This window comes from Saimiri boliviensis, chromosome 13, assembly GCF_048565385.1.
Source record: "Saimiri boliviensis isolate mSaiBol1 chromosome 13, mSaiBol1.pri, whole genome shotgun sequence".
NCBI lineage: Eukaryota > Metazoa > Chordata > Mammalia > Primates > Cebidae > Saimiri > Saimiri boliviensis.
The window spans coordinates 1244548-1263611 of NC_133461.1; the positions used below are offsets into that span (position 1 = coordinate 1244548).

The 19064-nt window shown below is 39.0% G+C and overlaps 1 protein-coding gene across 5 annotated transcripts in view; it reads right to left on the reverse strand.

The window, feature by feature from the left end:
* ATP9B (ATPase phospholipid transporting 9B (putative)) overlaps positions 1-19064 on the reverse strand; it is a 277165-nt gene that overhangs the window by 232329 nt on the left and 25772 nt on the right. For 4 of the 5 annotated variants that reach the window (XM_074383227.1, XM_074383229.1, XM_074383230.1 and 1 more), the window contains exons 3-4: positions 11557-11707; positions 8698-8811 (exon numbers count right to left, since the gene is read on the reverse strand). The exons of the other annotated variant lie outside the window; for it this stretch is intronic. In XM_074383227.1, the coding sequence (XP_074239328.1) occupies positions 8698-8811; positions 11557-11707 (265 nt within the window). The remainder of the gene's footprint in view (positions 1-8697; positions 8812-11556; positions 11708-19064) is intronic. 5 annotated transcript variants of the gene reach the window in all.

A 19064-nucleotide genomic window follows, 5' to 3' on the forward strand; every position in this document is an offset into this window, starting at 1 on the left:
GTTGCACCACTTTACGTTCTCACCAGCAACTAACGAAGGTGCCAGTGTCTCCACATCCTCAGCAATACTTGTTACTGTCTTTGTAGGCATCCTACTGGGTGTGAAGAAGTGTCTGTGGTTTTAATTTGCATTCCTCTACTGACAAATGATGTTGAGCAACTTTTCACATGCTTATTATGCTTATTTCAAATGCCTGTTGGCCACTTGTGTATCTTCCCCGGGTAAATGTCTATTCCAATCCTTTACCCACTTTTTTTCCTAGGTTATTTATCTTTTAGTTGTTGAGTTATGAGTTACCATTTTGGTGCCATAGTTGAAAATCAATGTGTCATAAATGTAAAGGTTTATTTTTGGACTCTCTGTTACATCCATTGATCTATGCCGCTATCTTTATGTCAGTACCACACTGTCTTAATCATGCAGTTTGTAATAAGTTTGGGAATGGGAAAGTGTAAATCCTCCAACTTTGACCTATTTTTTTTAAATGATGTATTAGCTACTCTGAGTTCCTTGCATTTGTGCATCAATTTTGGGATCGACTTGTCAATTTCTGCAAAAACTAAAAATAATAATAAAAGCCAGCTAAGATTGTGTTAGGAGCTGGATTAGATTTGTAGAGCAATTTGAAGAGCGCTGCCATCTTAACAATATGAAGTCTTTCAACCCATGATGTTCCATTTACTCAGACCTTCTTTTTTTTTTCAAAATTCTTTTAGTTTTCAGTATATAATTTCATGCTTTAAGTTTATTCCTATTATTTTCTTTTTAATGAGATTATAAATAGAATTGTTATCCTAATTTCATTTGGGGATGGTCACTGCTGGAAATACAAGTGACTTTTGTATGTTTATCTCGTATCCTGCAACCCTGCTAATTCATTTTTTTTTAGGTACCATATTTTTGTGTGTAGAGTCCCTAGGTTTTCCTCTACACAAGATCACGCCACCTGTGACTAGAGACAGACTTCCTTCTTTCTTTCCATCTAAATGCCTTTTACTTCATTTTCTTACCTAATTGCCCTATTTACTTTACCTTCAATACAATGTTGAGTAGAAGTGGTGGGAGCAGACACCCTTATTGCTAAGCTTAACGGGAACACATTTAGTCTTTTATGATTAAGAGTGATGTTAACTGTGTGAAATACAGAATTTTAAGAACAAAAGAAATTTTTATATTATGATAAATGTCTCCATAATAGAGTGAATAATATACAATAATGAATGATGGCTAGTTTCTTCAAAGCTGATAACTAGTCATGACAAAGTAGCAATGAAATAAAAGTGGTTATCAAAAAGCCTATTAGAGACGAAGAAGAACTTGAATTAAATTCATCGTTTTACTGAACTAGAGTTAGCAACAGAAAAACAAAGAAAATGAATATAAGCCAAAGCAGCAGATACCCCCAAAAGAGTTCTAAGTAAGTTGGTCTTATCAGAAGTCTTAAAATTTGCACATATTTAACCAAGCAGTTTCACGTCTAGAAACTTACCCTAAAGGAAAAATTCTAGGATCCCAGCATGAATATGAAAATTAAAAATAACCTGAATGTCCACAAATAAGAAATTTATAGTATAGTCACATGATAAAATGCTACATTTCCTTGATTCAAAGATGTTACTGGTTTTAAGACACATCAGTATTATTTTAGTAATAGTCTTGGGTGGGAGGACAATAGCACTGTAAATATACACATTGTTTGTAAGTCACAGCTCAATTTTAGTACATGAAAAATATGTGTCTTTGAATCCAAGAAATACACTTGTCTGCAGCCACTCCCATGTCAGAGAATATTTACTGCTACAGACTCACGTTCATGAGTCAGAGGTTATTTCTTAAAGTTCTGTTTGTGACTGACTCACTGAGACAAGAGAATGTGATTGCCAAGCACATTTTATTTAAATAGTATAGACAATATTTTAAAAGAGCAGTTTTTAATCAGGTAAGCCTATCATAATCACCTGAAAAGACTTTTTGTAACACAAATTTGCTCAGGCCCTACCTGAAATGTATACTTTTTACCTCTAATTTCCAGGGACGAGACCTCAGACACATATGTTATTTAAACTCCCCAGATGACTCTAATTTTCACCCCTTTAAACCCATGGCTTAAAGACAGCAAAAGTTGACCGAATTCATTAAGTAGTCATAAATCACAAAACTGTGCTAGTTCCTAAGAATTCAAGGAGCCAGTAAAAATATGCTCCCACTTCAAATGGAGTAGTATTAGAGAAGATGGAATAAAGAGGGTTAGGTCCCAAGACCCGAAAACAGGAGTTAAACACTCTGAAGAGGAAGCAGGATCCCGATAACAGGCAAGGACTATTAGAGTGTCCAAGCTGCTTTACAACACACTTGCAAATCTGTTTCTCTGAATAAATAGCACATGTGTAGGATTCTCAACAGCCAAAAGGTGTCACCACCATCACATCCACCTCCATAGCATATCTATTCTGAGGAAATGCACCATGGCCAGCCTAGGAACATAAAAGACACTGAAGGAATGGGAAGCCGAGGCTACTACTTTCTTCTACCACTGGAGCCTGTAACACATGAGCCTCTACCTTAGCAGTTTAGACCTGAGCTCTTAAATGGATCATTACAGATTGGTGGTTTATGGAGGACTGGAGTAAACAAGTCTTACTGTAGAAGCACTTGGGTCTTCCCATTACCTCGGCAACAACCAGGTCAGAGACTTAGGCTACAACACTGCTCCCCAGAAAACTCAAAACTGGAAGCAACAAGGGTCATTGTTGCTTCTACTGCGACCTGAAAACATGAGTGTGGTAGACTGGACAACATGGGTGGCTTCTGACCTGGCCTGTCCACAGCCTTTCTCCTATTTATCCAGATAACCGAAGAACCATGTAGAGCGAGTCCAAAACATTATACATTTTTGTAAAAGGAGAAAAAGTTAGATGGGTATGTTTGCCTTTGAGGACTTAAAATGTGCCTACTATACACTTTTCCAAGTATCCTAAATGAATTACCCCTTTTAAATGTCGCAAAAATCTTACAAAGTATCTATCTTTATCTCTAATTCACAGATAAGCAAATTGAGACACACAGTGAGAGAGCAACTTTACCAAAGTCACACAGATCAGTAACAATGGTTGTCTCCGGATGATTCCAAGCCATTGAATTTGCTTTTCCTTTTCTTACTTTGCCCACACCTATAACACAGAGACACGCACACACAAAAAAGAGTGGATGGAAGGAAGGACTTTTAAATAAGACTGAAAAGTTCAAGTCCGCATAGATTGATTTCTCACCCATGTAGCCGTACATGGTTGCCAATTATGTACTAACAAAGCAGCAGAAGACATTTTATATAGAAGATACAGTGCTCAAAATCCTTAGAGCCAGAGCTTTCCTTATCTAAAGATCTTCTGCATAGACAGATCTATTCCATCTCATTCATTTTGATAAAAAGCATGGCATTCTGTTTTGTTACTGATTACACAAGCTTTGCTTCAAAGAATTCTTCAGAAAGCTAACACTATAAAAGGTCATCTTCATCCAGACACGATAATGTAATAAAATCAGCTTATTTTCAATTTACACTTCTACTATATGGGAAAATACGATAGAAATTAGTTCAGAGCAAAAGCTAATAAATAATATTGTCAGAAATCATTGAAAGATTAATAATTATCACTGTTTTAAAAAACATCTTCATTTTAGTTAGAGAGCAGAGGGAATGAGTTTAAAGCAACTTGTTTTAAAATTAGTGAACAACAGAAACAGGATTTTACAACCAACTGTGAGATGGTTTTATGCCTCAGTGGCAAGATTTTGGCTAAAAGAATCTGGAAATGTTAACTGATATCTTTTTCTTGAAGATCCTTACGAAACCTTAGAGAAGTAAAGAAAAGATGGCCAAAAAGTCAGTACTGGTATGTATAAAGATCACATGGTGTTATTGGCACTGGACATAATGGGGTTAAAATAAACTGGTACAGAAAATGTAAGAACTCAAGGGCTTATGAGGAATTCTTGCTGAAGAACATTTTCTTCAGTTAAAAAAGAGACACCTACATCTATTTTCAAATTCGCATTTTTTAAATAGTTTCCTTTAAAAAGATTTCTTTAGAGTTAATGTATGTTTATTCTTTAACTCTGACTAGATTTTTTCAAATAGTCTTGGTTTTCAATTTTTTTTTTTTTTTTTTTTTTTTTTTGCAGAAAATGATTTATTTAGGCAGAGAGAGAGAGAAAATAATAGAGAAAGGAAGTGAGCTCCCACACTGTCATGTGAGGGGATCCCCAAGAGGGAAAGTCCCAGTTTTCAAAGTTTTTAAAAGCTTTTTAAAAGAACCAATATGCCCTCCTATGCTTGCTTCTCGGTTTTGAAGGTAACCCTAAGATGCACATCAACATTTTAAGAGATTTGCTCAATCAAAGGTTAAGATGCATATAAACAGTGAAAGCATATAGACTTAAACAATATTCACCATCTGTCATCTGAAAGGTGGTATCAATTATGGCTGCTGCCCAACCAAGGAACAAAAGAAAATCAGATGGCAACATCAGGCATTATTCAAATGGAAAATGTGGCTTTTCACTTCTCTAAAAACTTAAAACACAAACATAGCAGAATAACAATATCTTTTATATGAATATTGAAGTAGTTACTTATTGAGGTACTTATCTGAAAATAATTAAAGCTAATACATGTCAAAAAATGATAAAGTACTTCAAAAAAACAGAGGATGACAATTCAAGCTAAAAGACTAAAAAATTCCAGCTATTACTGGAAATAATCACATGAAAAGAAAAAAATAGAGAAATGTTTTCTTGTCTTGGTAAACTGTGTGCCTACGTGCACACTTCACTCAGGTATGGCCAAGATCATCAATCTTGTGAACAAATCAAATAAAGTTCTTCACAAAGAACCATCTAAAGGATGTTTTCTTTAGCTGAAAGCTAGTTAAATCAGAGTTACTAAGTACAAAAGGCCAAAGAAAAATATAAATAGATACATTTAGCTTTAGATTTTTTAAGAATTTGTATTCTCAGATCATCATTGTTTAAGTTAAAACAAGTTTAACCCACAAAGCAATTTTTTTTTTTTTTAAGACAGGGTCTCACTCTGTCACCAAGGTTGGAGTGCAGTGGCATGATCTTGGCTCACTACAACCTCTGCCTCCAGGCTCAAGCAATCCTCCACCCTCAGCCTCCTGAGCAGCTGAGACTAAAGGTGTGTACCACCACACACAGCTAATTCTTCTATTTTTCTGTAGAGATGGAATTTCACCCTGTTGCCCAGGTTGATCTTGAACTCCTGAGCCCGAGCTATCGTCCCGCCTTTGCCTCCCAAAGTGCTGAGATGACAGGTATCAACACCCAGCCGGCAAATTATATTTAAGCAGTGAATACAACTGTGAAAGATATGAATAGAAAAATAAAGGAGCTAGAAAGAAGTACATTAAAATCAAATATGACTTTCAAAATTAGCAAGTATTTTCTGTGTTCTAAAGTTTCTATAATGCTATATTGCTTTTATTAGAAAATGAAAACAAGCAACAGTACTTTTTAAATCAAATTTCTGAATGTTTTGCAAAAATGCATAAGGAATGATGAACAATCACATTGTTCATTGTAACAATGCTTATCAGCAATCATATTGTTTGTTATAACAACATTTGTAGTAGTGAAAAATGAGAAACCACCCCAAAGTCTCCTTTCCCAAGGGAAGGGACAAGTCACTTGTGGTAATATTTACACAATGAAATACTTGAGTGAAGTGAAAATGAAGTATATATGTTGACAGGGATTAATTTTGTAAACCAATGTTAAGCCAAAAAAGTATGTTGCAAAAAGGCCACACAGATTAAGATGACCTTTATAAAAATGTTTAAAGCGTACAAAAGACTACTGTATATTGTTTTAATGATAAATATATACATGATAAAATTATTAAGATACAAAGGAATCATAACCTCACATTCATAACAGGTTACTGCTAATGTGGTGGAAGAAAAGATAAGAAATGGTTATCTATATCCCCCTTTCATAGTTACCTGGCTTTAATACCAACTTTCCAAACTCTGTTGTATACACTTCAGTGTTTCTTCTGTGTGTGAATATATGCAATACATACACAAACATGTGACTTCCTTTTCCACTCAGGATGAAATCTGAAAGTCCTGGAAGAGCGGACCCCAGGCCCTCTGACCTCCTGTCCAGTTACTGTCTTCTCATCCACACCCTCCCTCTGGGTGACCTCCTCGTACCCCGGAACATGATCGGTACAGTCCAGAACCTCCCGCAACTGCTACTCTTCCTGCAACACTCTTCCCTGCTCCATATCCGTACGACTGTTTTACTGGTAAGATGTCACTGCAATGTCACCTCACAGGAGAGGCCTTCCTTGACCAGCTCACACAGAATGCCCCCTTCATCCTCTACTCGTTTTTCCGGATTGACATTTTCTTCTCTGTAGCCTGATGGTTGGCTCTGCGGCATTAGGAATGTACGTCCTGCCTTCTCTCCCAGAACTTTAGTTCTATGAGAACAGGATTTTGTTTGTCTTGTTCACTCCTGTACAACATTACCTAGACCAGGACTGGACATGAAGGAGTTCAAGACTAGCTGATCAAAAGCACTGTGGATTTCATTCGAGACATATTTTGAACCACCTTTAAAATGTATTCTAAAATTCATTTTAGTAAAACATATGCAACTTTTATGTTATTGAATACTTTTCCTAAATACCATCTTTAAAGCCACACAGTGTTCCAACATGTACACAGGACACAGCAGAGTTTCGAAATCTACTGTTAGACATCTGACTTTTTTTTATTTTTTGAGACGGAGTTTCGCTCTCGTTACCCAGTCTGGAGTGCAACGGCGCGATCTCGGCTCGCTGCAACCTCCACCTCCTGGGTTCAGGCAATTCTCCTGCCTCAGCCTCCTGAGTAGCTGGGATTACAGGCACGCGCCACCATGCCCAGCTAATTTTTTTTTTTGTATTTTTAGTAGAGACGGGGTTTCACCATGTGGACCAGGATGGTCTCGATCTCTTGACCTCGTGATCCACCCGCCTCGGCCTCCCAAAGTGCTGGGATTACAGGCTTGAGCCACCGCGCCCGGCCGACATCTGACTTTTTAAAATATTTATAATGGACATTCTTCAGACTTTGTGATCAATCATTATTTCTTCAGGATAAATTCCCAAGTGAAAATGCGGAATCCATTTCTCAAGTCTTTGATATATGTTCTCAATGAGCCTCCAGAAAGGCAACACAGGCAGGCACGCACACTAACGGAGGAAGCTCACCTTGTCACCGGCTGCATCGACACTAATGGCATGAGGGCCACAGTGTTACAGTGTCACCCAAGCTCAGCTCCAATGTCTCTTTCAATCTTACTAATTTAGTAAGTTAAAAATGTATTCATTTATCTAGTAACCTTGTGTTTACATTACATATAAAGTTGCTCTCGTTCCTCAAGTCCACCCTATTATGAAGTCTATGTGAAAGAGAAACCAAAAAATGTCCCTCAGCATGCCTTCACTAACAGGTAAACAGGAGAGGCTGACTGTGCCTGTCCGGGAAGCAAGGATTTCGCGCCTCCTCTTCCGGGGCTCCCTCGTCATCTGGAGTGCTCTGGTGAGAGGGTGGAGCCTACCTGGGCCAGGACAGACCCCTTCAGAGCAGACTGCACGGCACTCCGTGAGGAAGGCACACTCATGCAGACCCCCAGGGACTGCACTCTTCTGCCACTGAAGGAACGCTTTCACTCTCTGTGTCTCCTACCCAGATTCCGCGGGTCATTTGTCCAAAAGGGAGCAAATCAAAAAAAAGAAATAGTGGCCGAGGATGGTGGCTCATGCCTGTAATCCCATCACTTTGGGAAGCTAAGGCAGGTGCATCTTTTGAGGTCAGGAGTTCAAGACCAGCCTGGCCAACATGGTGAAACCCCGTCTCTACTAAAAATACAAAAATGAGCTGGGAATGGTGGTACACACCTGCAGTCCCAGCTACTCATGAGGCTGAGGCAGTGGTATGATCCTGGCTCACTGTAGCCTCCACATCCTGAGGTTCAAGTGATTCTCCTGCCTCAGCCTCATGAGTGAGACTCTGTCTCTAAAAAAAAAGTAATACATTTTTCTATGAAAGAAGGAAAGACGACATACATCTGGTCTATACAAGCTGAAAATTAACGAAAACTGTAAGACAACTGCTTAAGCCTTAGGCCTATCAAGACAGTGTATGTCTGAAACGGAAACATTCATTGATAAACATCACTGGCCTTTTGAAAAACATTATATATTGGGCTGTCAACCAGAAATCCTATGTACTGTACTTAGATACTTCAGAATGCTCACCACTGGTCAGGATGTGAAGAGAGTAACAGAACACACACACAGCCCCTGCCCCCATTCCCAACAGGTGCATCATAGAGGAGGGAGCTGCTGATGACCTGCAACCTTAACGCAGGTGCAGCATGACCAACGAAGGGCCCTCTGCCACCGGCTCAGGCACCTGGTAACTTCAGCAGCTCGGCACCACACTTCCCATGGTTCTCTGAGGGACTGAAGTCACTCAGCAAAGTCTTCTCACAACAGAAGTTCAGAGATGCACTGCAACAATCTCATGTTTTTAAATCTGGTCAATTTAACTTTTAACCTTCTCAACTCTTAAAACTATATTCTAAATATTTCATAATTTAACTTAATTTTTAAATTTCTTTTACCAGAGGAGCCCAGTAGGTGTAGAGATAGCCTATTTTCAATGCTGGTACAAACTGTGAGCAGGATATTATCAGAAAATAGAGGTTCAAGAAAAACTTGAATTGTTCATATAAAACCTAAAAAGGAAAAGAGAAAATTAACAAAATTCCTTCAAGGAAAAAAACTTAATACCTAAATTAAACAATTGAAATCAGCACAACATATAACCACATTTCCATCAAACAGTGAGAATGTGTTCTGATCAAAGTAAAGTAATTAATTTTCACATTGGCTTTCTGATAGTTACATCACAAAGGAAGGTAAGATTACTTCCAAAACACATGTTAAATAAACTGAAAGATAAGACAATTAGGACTTTCAAGGACGTTAAAAATGTCATCTAAAAGTTTTTTATTTTTCTTACATGAAATTCTCTAGTTTTCCACACTCATTTACTAAGCTTCTACATGAACATCAAAAAAAAATTTAGAGAGCAAAACCTTCCCAATGTCAGCAAGCCAGTGTAACAGGTATATCTTGATAACGACTCAGCAAATCTCACAATGGACAAGTCATATTCCATTGTATTTATTCCACTGTATTTATGACATGATAAGAAACAAATAGCCACTTTTTTTTTCCCATGGACATCCAAGACATCCACGTAGCTTTACAAAGCCTGAGTGAACAGGTGTCGCTTCCCGAGATAGACCGGCTCAATCTCCAGCGGGAATTTACTTCCCTCAAAACATTAAAAATGGTAAAGCATAAGAATGTGTAATTGCAGACCAATTTTCAGGAAGACAGCAACCCACCTCCTCTTATGGTCTTTGGGTAGTTAATCCTTAACAATAGTTTTGAATATAAATGAAATTTCATCATTCAATAAAATTTTAGGAATGCCAATACTGAAAGGTTTTGGTTTTCAATTCAAATAGTTATCTTTAGGGAAGAAAACCCAAGATCTAATACTAATAGATCTCGATTTACAAATGCCTCAAATTATTAAAGTTGAAAATCAAAATGGAACAAAACTTATGTTTACAGATGAGAATAATTCAAACAGCACACTACAATTAAAATCAAATTTGCAAACCTGCAACTTACAAATAACAATCTCTTTGGATGCCATTTCTATGCCATTTGGGAGGAATGAAAATTTCACCAAGCAGGGCAATGGGTTAAGTGCTTATTGCTGACCTAGAGAGTCTGCGACTCGTTTTCAGATAATGAGGCTATCTGCATCATCATACAGCCATGTGTGAGACTCAAAATCAGTTACACTGACAATGCGTTTATGTTCATAATCATGTTCAACCTGCTGTCTAAAAATGTTTTGGATTATTTCATAAATTAATCTCAGCAGGAAATAAAGTGCTTTTTCCTTAGTGAGTTCTTTAAAATCTCAGTTAGCATAAATTATATCTATTAGCAATTTAGAAATTGCCATTCATGGTAAAAATGGCACAGAATTCCTACTGTGTAATTACCAAATGTTTCTAAAATACTATATTTTAGATGAAAAGACTAATTTCAGAGACAATCCAAGAAAAAAAACTCATGCACATGGTAATCATCATACAGTCACATCCACAGGTATTTTCAGCATGCAGCCAATCTGAGCAGACTGTGTGGACTTGCACCGATCAAAGTTAAGCTGCGCTGCTGGCTTTAAACTACTGTAATCAATACTCTACTGTCTACTGACTGAACCTGCTGACCTTTAGGAAAATGTATACTGCTCAGCCAATCTCTGAGATCTGTGAATATTTAATAATTTAAACCTAGGCAGAAAACAGTGGCTTCATTCAATAAAGATGTGAATATTTATCTGCCTATAAGACAGGTTACACTTTATTATCCTGTCAAAAGATCAGTCTTTTAATTATAAAGCCATTAGTTTTGTGAGTTTTAATAAAGAAGTACATTAGATATCAAGCATTTGCCAATCATTAGGTAGAGGGGGATGAGGTGGGGGTGTGGGAAAAAAATCAATGCCCAATACAATGTCAGCATGATTATTTAAATTAAACATACAAGATAAAGCAGCCCACATTCCATGTAATCAAGAGCTTATCTTGCAAACAAAAGACATAAAACATGCCAAAAACTTTGATATAGAAATATAATCAATACCAGCTTCCTTTTCCTTTAGAAAGATAAATAAATCTATTAAAATAAGGAATGTCACACAAAGAACAAAAATTATTCAACTATTCTAATCGTATAAGAACTGCTTTATAACTTAAGCTAGTAATATCACTAGCAACAAAAAATAAAATATTTAACCTACAGATTTAAATTTAGCATAATACCCAATTGAAGATAACTAATGATAACAAGGCCTGAGATTTATAAAGCAAAGTAGCAAAGACATCTAGATATAAATAAGCTTATTACAGATATTTTGTTATTGTATCATTTCAGTATAAAAAATTGTTTTACTTTTCCCTGTGAAATTTCTTTGCAGGCTTTAAACATTACATTCACTTTTCTCTCCAAACTAGTTCCCAGCCAAAATATATAACTTGTTTTCTGATAATTTTATTAGCTTTACTTCATTATGTCTATATTTCTAAAATAATATAAATATGTTTATCAAGAACTAAAGGCAATCATCGAATTGTTTCTTGAGCTGAACTCTATGATGTAGCCATTAAAAATACATATGAATTATTTAACAATTATTGGGACACAGATGGTCAAAAGCAAAAGGACACTGATTTGGATGTGACACAATTCAATACCTAAGTGAGATTCTCAACAGGCTCTGCCCCACGGCAAAGGAAGCTGGGATCCCTGACACACAACCCTCCACCCTACAGCAAAGGAAGCCAGGATCTCTGACACACAACCCATCTCCAAGAATGCAATGGTCTTACCCCAGGTATAAAGGTAAACACATTGTATTTTTGATTTTTTATAGAATTCTTGGGATGTTTTTCTTCACACTTTTCGGGACATCCAAGCCATACTGTGCGAGCTTTCAGTTCTTTCTTTCTTTGACAAATATTTATCAGCCAATCACAGCAACTGTGTGAAACAAAAGATATATATAGTGTATGATTTTTTGCTTTTTAGAAATGTTGATACTAATTGTACATATTTAGAGCCAACACCGGTTGTTTCTGTATTTACCAGACACTAATAACACACTTAATGCTAATCTATGGGGTTTTTCTTAAAATAGGTTGCTTATACAAATTTAAATTTGACATAAAAATACAAAGTCTTATATAAATATACAATAGCTTTTAGAACCCCAAGGGAATTATCTGTATAGACACCCTTATTGGCAAAATAAAACCACGAATATTCCGAAGCAGCCCATGTTCTGTATGTTGAGAAAAGGTATGGCTGTATGTTACCAGTCATTCCCTTACACCCTTCAACGATAAAGGTCCGTAGATCTCAATTAATCCAGGATGTGGCTCTTCTCTGAAGTAATAATCACTTTCTCTTTAAAAATGGCTTTTCCAGTAGCATTAACTAATAAAATATTAAGACTTACTGCTCAGGACTGGTATGGTTGCTCACATCTGTAATCCCAGCACTTTGGGAAGCCTAGGCAGGCAGACTACCTGAGATCGGGAGTTTGAGACCAGTCTGGCCAACATGGTGAAACCCCATCTCTACAAAAAATACAAAAATTAGCTGGGTGTTGTGGCACATGCCTATAATCCCAGCTACAAGGGAGGCTGAGGCAGGAGAATCGCTTGAACCCAGGAGGCCAAGGTTATAGTGAGCCAAGACAGTGCCACTGCACTCTAGCCTGGGCAATAGAGCGAGACTCCATCCAAAAAGACTTACAGCTCGATTCAATATATAAAGAGGATGCAAATGTTTCCTGTGATAGTCTAATGATAACAAAAGCTTGACTGCATTTCCACATAGCTCTCTTCATCTGTGCAGTAAATATTTTAATTCTAAATTTACCCTGTTCCAACAGCATCTGAGTTTCAGAAGCACAACTCTTCCCTTTCTTGGTCATCCAAACCATTATTTTGGAGTAGAGAGTATAGAGTTTCTAGTGAAATAACTTTTCTTAAGGAAAAGATTATCAAATTCATGTCTATTAAACATAAGATAATCATGAATTTAAGTTTCAGTATTAAAATTTTTGTTTAATTCCCATTTCCAAAATGTAGAGAAAGACTCAGAATGGTTTATTAAAGGAATTTGTTAAATCTCACTTTCTTTTTTTTTTTTTGGAGACGGAGTTTCGCTCTTGTTACCTGGGCTGGAGTGCAATGGCGCGATCTCGGCTCACCGCAACCTCCGCCTCCTGGGTTCAGGCAATTCTCCTGCCTCAGCCTCCTGAGTAGCTGGGATTACAGGCACGCGCCACCATGCCCAGCTAGTTTTTTGTGTCTTTAGTAGAGACGGGGGTTTCACCATGTTGACCAGGATGGTCTCGATCTCTTGACCTCGTGATCCACCCGCCTCGGCCTCCCAAAGTGCTGGGATTACAGGCATGAGCCACCGCGCCTGGCAAATCTCACTTTCTAATTGTATTCAAGACTAGAATAGAAAGCCTGCTGTGTACGTCAAAACTTCATTTTTGTAACAAAGCAAGCTTAGAAGTTAACAAAAAGTTTTCAAGAAAATGACAGCATGAGGCTGATTATAAAATGAGCCCATCTCAGAGCTCCATCTCAGAATTTCTGTCTTCCATGCTGGAGTGCCACACCTTTACTACGGTCTTAATGCTCTCATGCTTTAGAAATCACTTTACAAGTACTGAAAATGTACAGGTGCGCTACTTCATAAATCTCCCACAGTCGCGTCCCAGTTGAGGGCACGTGTGCGTCTGAACTGAAGGTGGTACTATTCCTATGAATAGCCACCTGATTCTCAGCTGTGCTAGGAAGATCTTCACACTGAAAGGTCAGAGGTTTGATTCTTCAGAGGCTGCCCATGCCTAACAGAGACTGGTACAGCATATGAGGGACTGCCAAACACTGCTCCCTTAAGCAGTGCCCTTTCACGGGGATGATGCTCTGCCAAGGGCATAGCCAAGCAAGTTAGCGCCCCAACCCTTACCCTAGAACTCCCATGGCAACACACAAAGACTGAGTTTCACAAGAATGGAACTTCTTAGCACTGCCATCATCGCTTTTGAAACAACAAACCCAAACATCTCCAAACTCAAAGTGTACTTTCAAGAGCACAGCAGTTATAAATCAGGGTGATATTAAAGTGATTTAAGGTTATCAAAACAAGTATGTCCACCATTACTATTTTTTGGTATGGCAGAGTAGGAAAGGAAATGGTCAGGTAGATTTGAATAAAATGTTGATAATATTTGATCGGTTCACGCTTGAAAGAAAAATTAAATAAGGCATCAAATAAAATAGAGTAAGCTTTCAATGACTATTTCTCTTCCCTCACCTGTTGCTTGCACCATTCAGCTCAAACGCTCTCACAAGGCCCCTCCCTCCAGCGTCCCCGCTGCCATGTCATGCAGATTGCCACTGTTTCGTGTGGCCTCCACACTGGCACTCTGTCCCCAACTCCTCCCGCCGACAGCAGCTCTAAATTATCACTCTTTTACCTGGTGACAGCACACACTCCTAGTGCCAGGAAAATTCTAGTTATGTTACATAAGAATTACCATCTCGGACACCTGCAACTACATTATACAATGCCAAACTCACACATTACACAGATCAGAAAACTGGAGGGCCACAGGCAGGTGACTTCTCTAAGACTAAATCACTAGTGAATGGCAGAGCTGAAACCAGAGCCCAGATCTCAACACCACACCACATCAATATCACGTCCATCTACTGAGTTTATGAGTTAACAACAGGCAGAGGCCAGCTCTTCTTCAAGCTCATGCACCGCCTGTCCTCAGCCCAGGCATGGCATCACAGTCATTCAAGAGGTGATGAAAAAAATGAATCATCTGTGAGCAGGCAACAAAACACAATGGAAAAAACATGGACTTTAAAGTCATGTTTTTGGAGACAAACGCCATCAAGTGACCCTGGTAAGCTCCTTGATCTAAGTCTTGCTCCTCTGCAGAGCACCAAGCAACAAGAGTGGAGTGAACACACTGTGAAGGCTCAGCATAACGCCGCCCACAGAGGATGCCCCTCAGCCTCTCAGTCTCCACTCTCCTGCCTCCCAACAGCCCACTCACAAGGTCACCCTCCTCACAACAGTAGCTTTGGCACAGAGTACCCAGGCCTGGACTGTCCAAATGAGCATCCATCAGCCACATGTGGCAACTTTCATTTCAATTAATTAAAGTTAACTACAACTTAAAATCCAGTTCCTCAATCACACTAGCCACATCTCAAGAGCTCAGTGGGCATCCCAGATGGAGACTACTCCATCACTCCAGTGAGTGCTACTGGACAGCACTGGCATCAACAGAGCACACTGCAAGCTGGGAACAGGTGCAAGACAGGCTTCAGATGAACACATTTCACTTCACCATTTCAAACACAGCAACATTCTTCAAGAATGAACTCAGATATGAATTTTTGCTCTACACCTACTCTGATGTTCTAGTATACAAAAGTCAGATAATTCAAAATGAAAAACCAAATATTAAGGTCTAAGTATTTGAAGATACATATAAAATTTAGAAAATATGAACTTTATAGCATTATCTGATATTAACATGTTCTTCCACAGACAAAAGACACTACAGCATAACATGAGCACTGTCAACAACAGCCACAACCTTACCCTCAACATCACGGCAAGCAACTACATGAACTAATGCCTCACTGACATGACTCTCACTCTAGAACCTCTAAATTAAATGCCCACTGCTAAAAACATATATAGTCAACATTTTACTAGTTTTTTCCTCTATAACCCTGTACCAGTAAATCTAAGATGCCTAGACTTTGATATGATTACGTCATTCCTAATACTGGGCTACTAACACCTCTTAACACACAAAAATGTCACCACTAAGTATTGCACTGTGTACAGACAGCATAAAGCAGTGGTTGAGACGCCACTATCACATCACGCGCTACTACACAACACTGCGCACGCACACACAGCACTGCGCACGCACACACAGCACTGCGCACGCACACGCGCCACAGGTGTGAGGGTGAAAGGTCAGCGGCTGCACCAGAACTGCCCTGGGACGTGCAGCCAGAAAACACTAGGCGGGGGAGCTGGGCGACCTCTATGCTCGGAGTAAAGGGCACGAGCCCCGAGGACACAGAAACGCTGTAGCAGAAACCACGTGTTTAAGTCTCACTGAGTGGTAGAACTAAGAAGGAAAAGGAAACGGGAACTTCTGAGGGCAGAAATGTGAGGAAGGCATACAGGCAAACACTGCAAAACAAGAAGGAGAAGCAAACAGAAGTCCCTGGAGGCAGCAGCTGGGAGCTTTACTCAAAGGCATCTCTACATATGCCAAAGACTTTCCAAATCACTGATTATTCAGAAACACTTTCCTCTTTATATCACCTTACATCAAGTGCAGCTGAAACTAAATCCAGTAGCGTACAAATTATATTTTTCCTTAAAATGTTTTAGGATTAGTAGCTTTTCACAAAATGCCTCTATAATCAAATCATATTATAACATTAAACAAAGTATTTTAATATATCAAGAGCCTGTCTTCTAAAATTTCAACTAGTCATAATTAAGTAACTCCCAGAGTTTCCACCTCCTTTCTCTCCACCGCTCAAAAATCAGACAATTATTATATCCAACAGATACCTACAGTCACCAATGTAAAAGCAACACAATGCTAATGTCTTCTTGAAAGATGAGCACTCACCCATGCTTCCCTAACCCCCGTGTCTGCCCATCAGCTGAGGCCATTAGAACTAGGAATAATCCCAGCATTTGATCCCTCCCCTCCCTTCTTATGGAAATGCCTTTCAGTGGCTCCACTTTCCTAAGGACAAAGTGATTTTTGATAACAAGTGAAATGTAAATCTCGTGAGAAAGACATTAACCCAGATGAGAGAACTGCACATCAGTGTGCCTCACAACAGCTTACAGACAAGGGTATTCACTTACATGAAAACAGATCCAAAGTGTTAAACGACAGATTCCAGAACACAATTTTTTCAAAGTGTCCAAGTTGGCGGTTTTGTCCAATAAAAATGAGGAAGCAGGTCTCAAGCCGTGAAGAAATTAAAGCTCCTCACTCTTCTCATAATAATTTTAAAATAATCCTTACTACTTACCAGATCTACAAAGAGAAATACACTGAAATACTTACAACTCATTAATATTAGTTACAATCTACCTGCATCGCAATATTCTGAACACCTTCCTCCTGCAGTTAAACTAATTTTATATATCTTCTACTCTTTGAGCCACCAAATAATATTAGTAGCACTGAATTTTATAATGTCTGGTATTTAGGAAATCAAAAAGTAGCAAACATTCACAACTGAAAATTTATGAAACATGGAGAAATAAGAGCAATCTACTTGCTTGTACAATTTGATTCTCTAAGGTGCCGTATTTAATTTCCATAACAATTTCTCAGTGTAGCCGGTATCAAGAAGAGCATGACAATATCTCAGGCTGCCTCTCATTACAAGTGGCAGGAGGACATTCCTTAGTGCCATATATACTGATTACAGCCTGCCAAGATGGCTCAGCTAGCTTTTTCCACATATCACAATTTATTAAGGTAAAGACTTTCAGCCTGGGAAACACAGAAAGACCATGCCTCTATAAAAATAAAAAAATTAGCTGGGTGTGGTGGCACATGACTGTAGTCCCAGCTACTTGGGAGGCTGTGGTGAAAAAATTGCTTCAGCCCTGGAGGTCAAGGCTGCTGTGAGCCATGATGGCACCACCGCACTCCAGCCTAGGCAAGAGAGCGAGATCCTGTCTCAAAAAGAAAAAAAAAAAAGACTTCATAGACATATCTAGGATACTTTACTCAGCTGTTTCAACTTCCCCAAACAGAGATGTTTTTGCTGCTACCATCTACGTTTTCAAGTATATTCTTAATTTTTCCTTAAGAAAAGGATATTACAAGTAAAACCTAAAATTTGGCTGCCATGTTCCATTTGGTAAAAACAAAATCATGTGAAAAACAGAAAAATTAATTCAATAATGTATTTAACACTATTATAAGACTGAGAACATTCTAAAGTCTACAATTGTTGTTAACTACCTGACTGGTATGGTACTGTTACTACTATGGCCGCATAAGCACCACTTCTAAAACACACAGGGCCTGGTGAGAGTCCACACCATGAACACTGCCCTGCCCGTGTCCCCAGCACGGCACCCATCAGTGCTCAGTTCCCATTTTCTCTGTGAACATCCTGCAGTCTCCTCCAATACCCAGTGATTTTCCACACACACTAGAAAACCACCTAACACCCTGAACACAGATCCTCAACCTTCTCAACTCAATCACCTCTGCAGTGATATCCCTCTAGGATGAGGAGACTGGGCATTTACCACAGAGCTATTCCGCTTCAAAGACTGCAAATCAGGGTCTTATTCGGGCCATACTTCCTTATCCTAGCAATTTTCCCAGTCCAGGGAGCAAAGAAGAAGGGCTTTAGGTCACCAGGTCAGGACTTGGTTCCATTTCAGGGCTGGCCCTTACCTGTCACAAGAGGGACTCTTCCAGTTCTTGACTGGAAATAGTGGTGAGAACACCCCCCTTCTTTAAGAAGGGGCCATAAGGGACCGCAGAGGAGAAGCACTTAGCCTTTCCCCACAGGAATGCAGAACACCTGCTTCTGAGCCACTCCCACAGCCGGCAAATTGGCAGCAGTCAGCTCTCTGTCCCTACAATCTCATCAATTCACAATGCCATGGGGGCCCACCTCACCACAGCTCCCCACACCACACTTCCTTAGCCAGTTCTGTCATCACCCAGGCTCTTTCCCGATGGACACATCGCCACAAATCTATGCTAAGTTCAATACAAACTATTACTGATTTTCTTTTGCTGATTATTGGTGATCTCCGCCAAAGCATGACCAAATGTCCCCCCTTTCTTTAGCCCTCGTCTGTATCCTAATCATATCCTTACTAATTGACCTGATGTTCCCAATTCAGAATAAAAGTCACAGTCACCATCATTATTTCATTCTTCCATTTCCCATCCTGCCAAAAAGGATGAACATTATTCTTCCTTTCCAAAACCATCCTCTTTCCGAAAGTGTCACCTCCCCTTCCGAAAATGTCACCTCCCTTATTCTTCACAGAGCCACACCACACGTCTCCCAATCTTTTCAAGAACATCAGCCTTCTGTGTGGCTTCCACTATCACCACAATAATAAAGACTCTGCAACCTACATCTCCAGAGCCTGCTTCTGAGTCTGACAAAACTATGCATTAGACCACTCGTTTTGCCAATGCTTTGCCTTTCTTAATACAAGATACATTTCTTAAAAAAACAAAACAAAACTACAAATAATTATC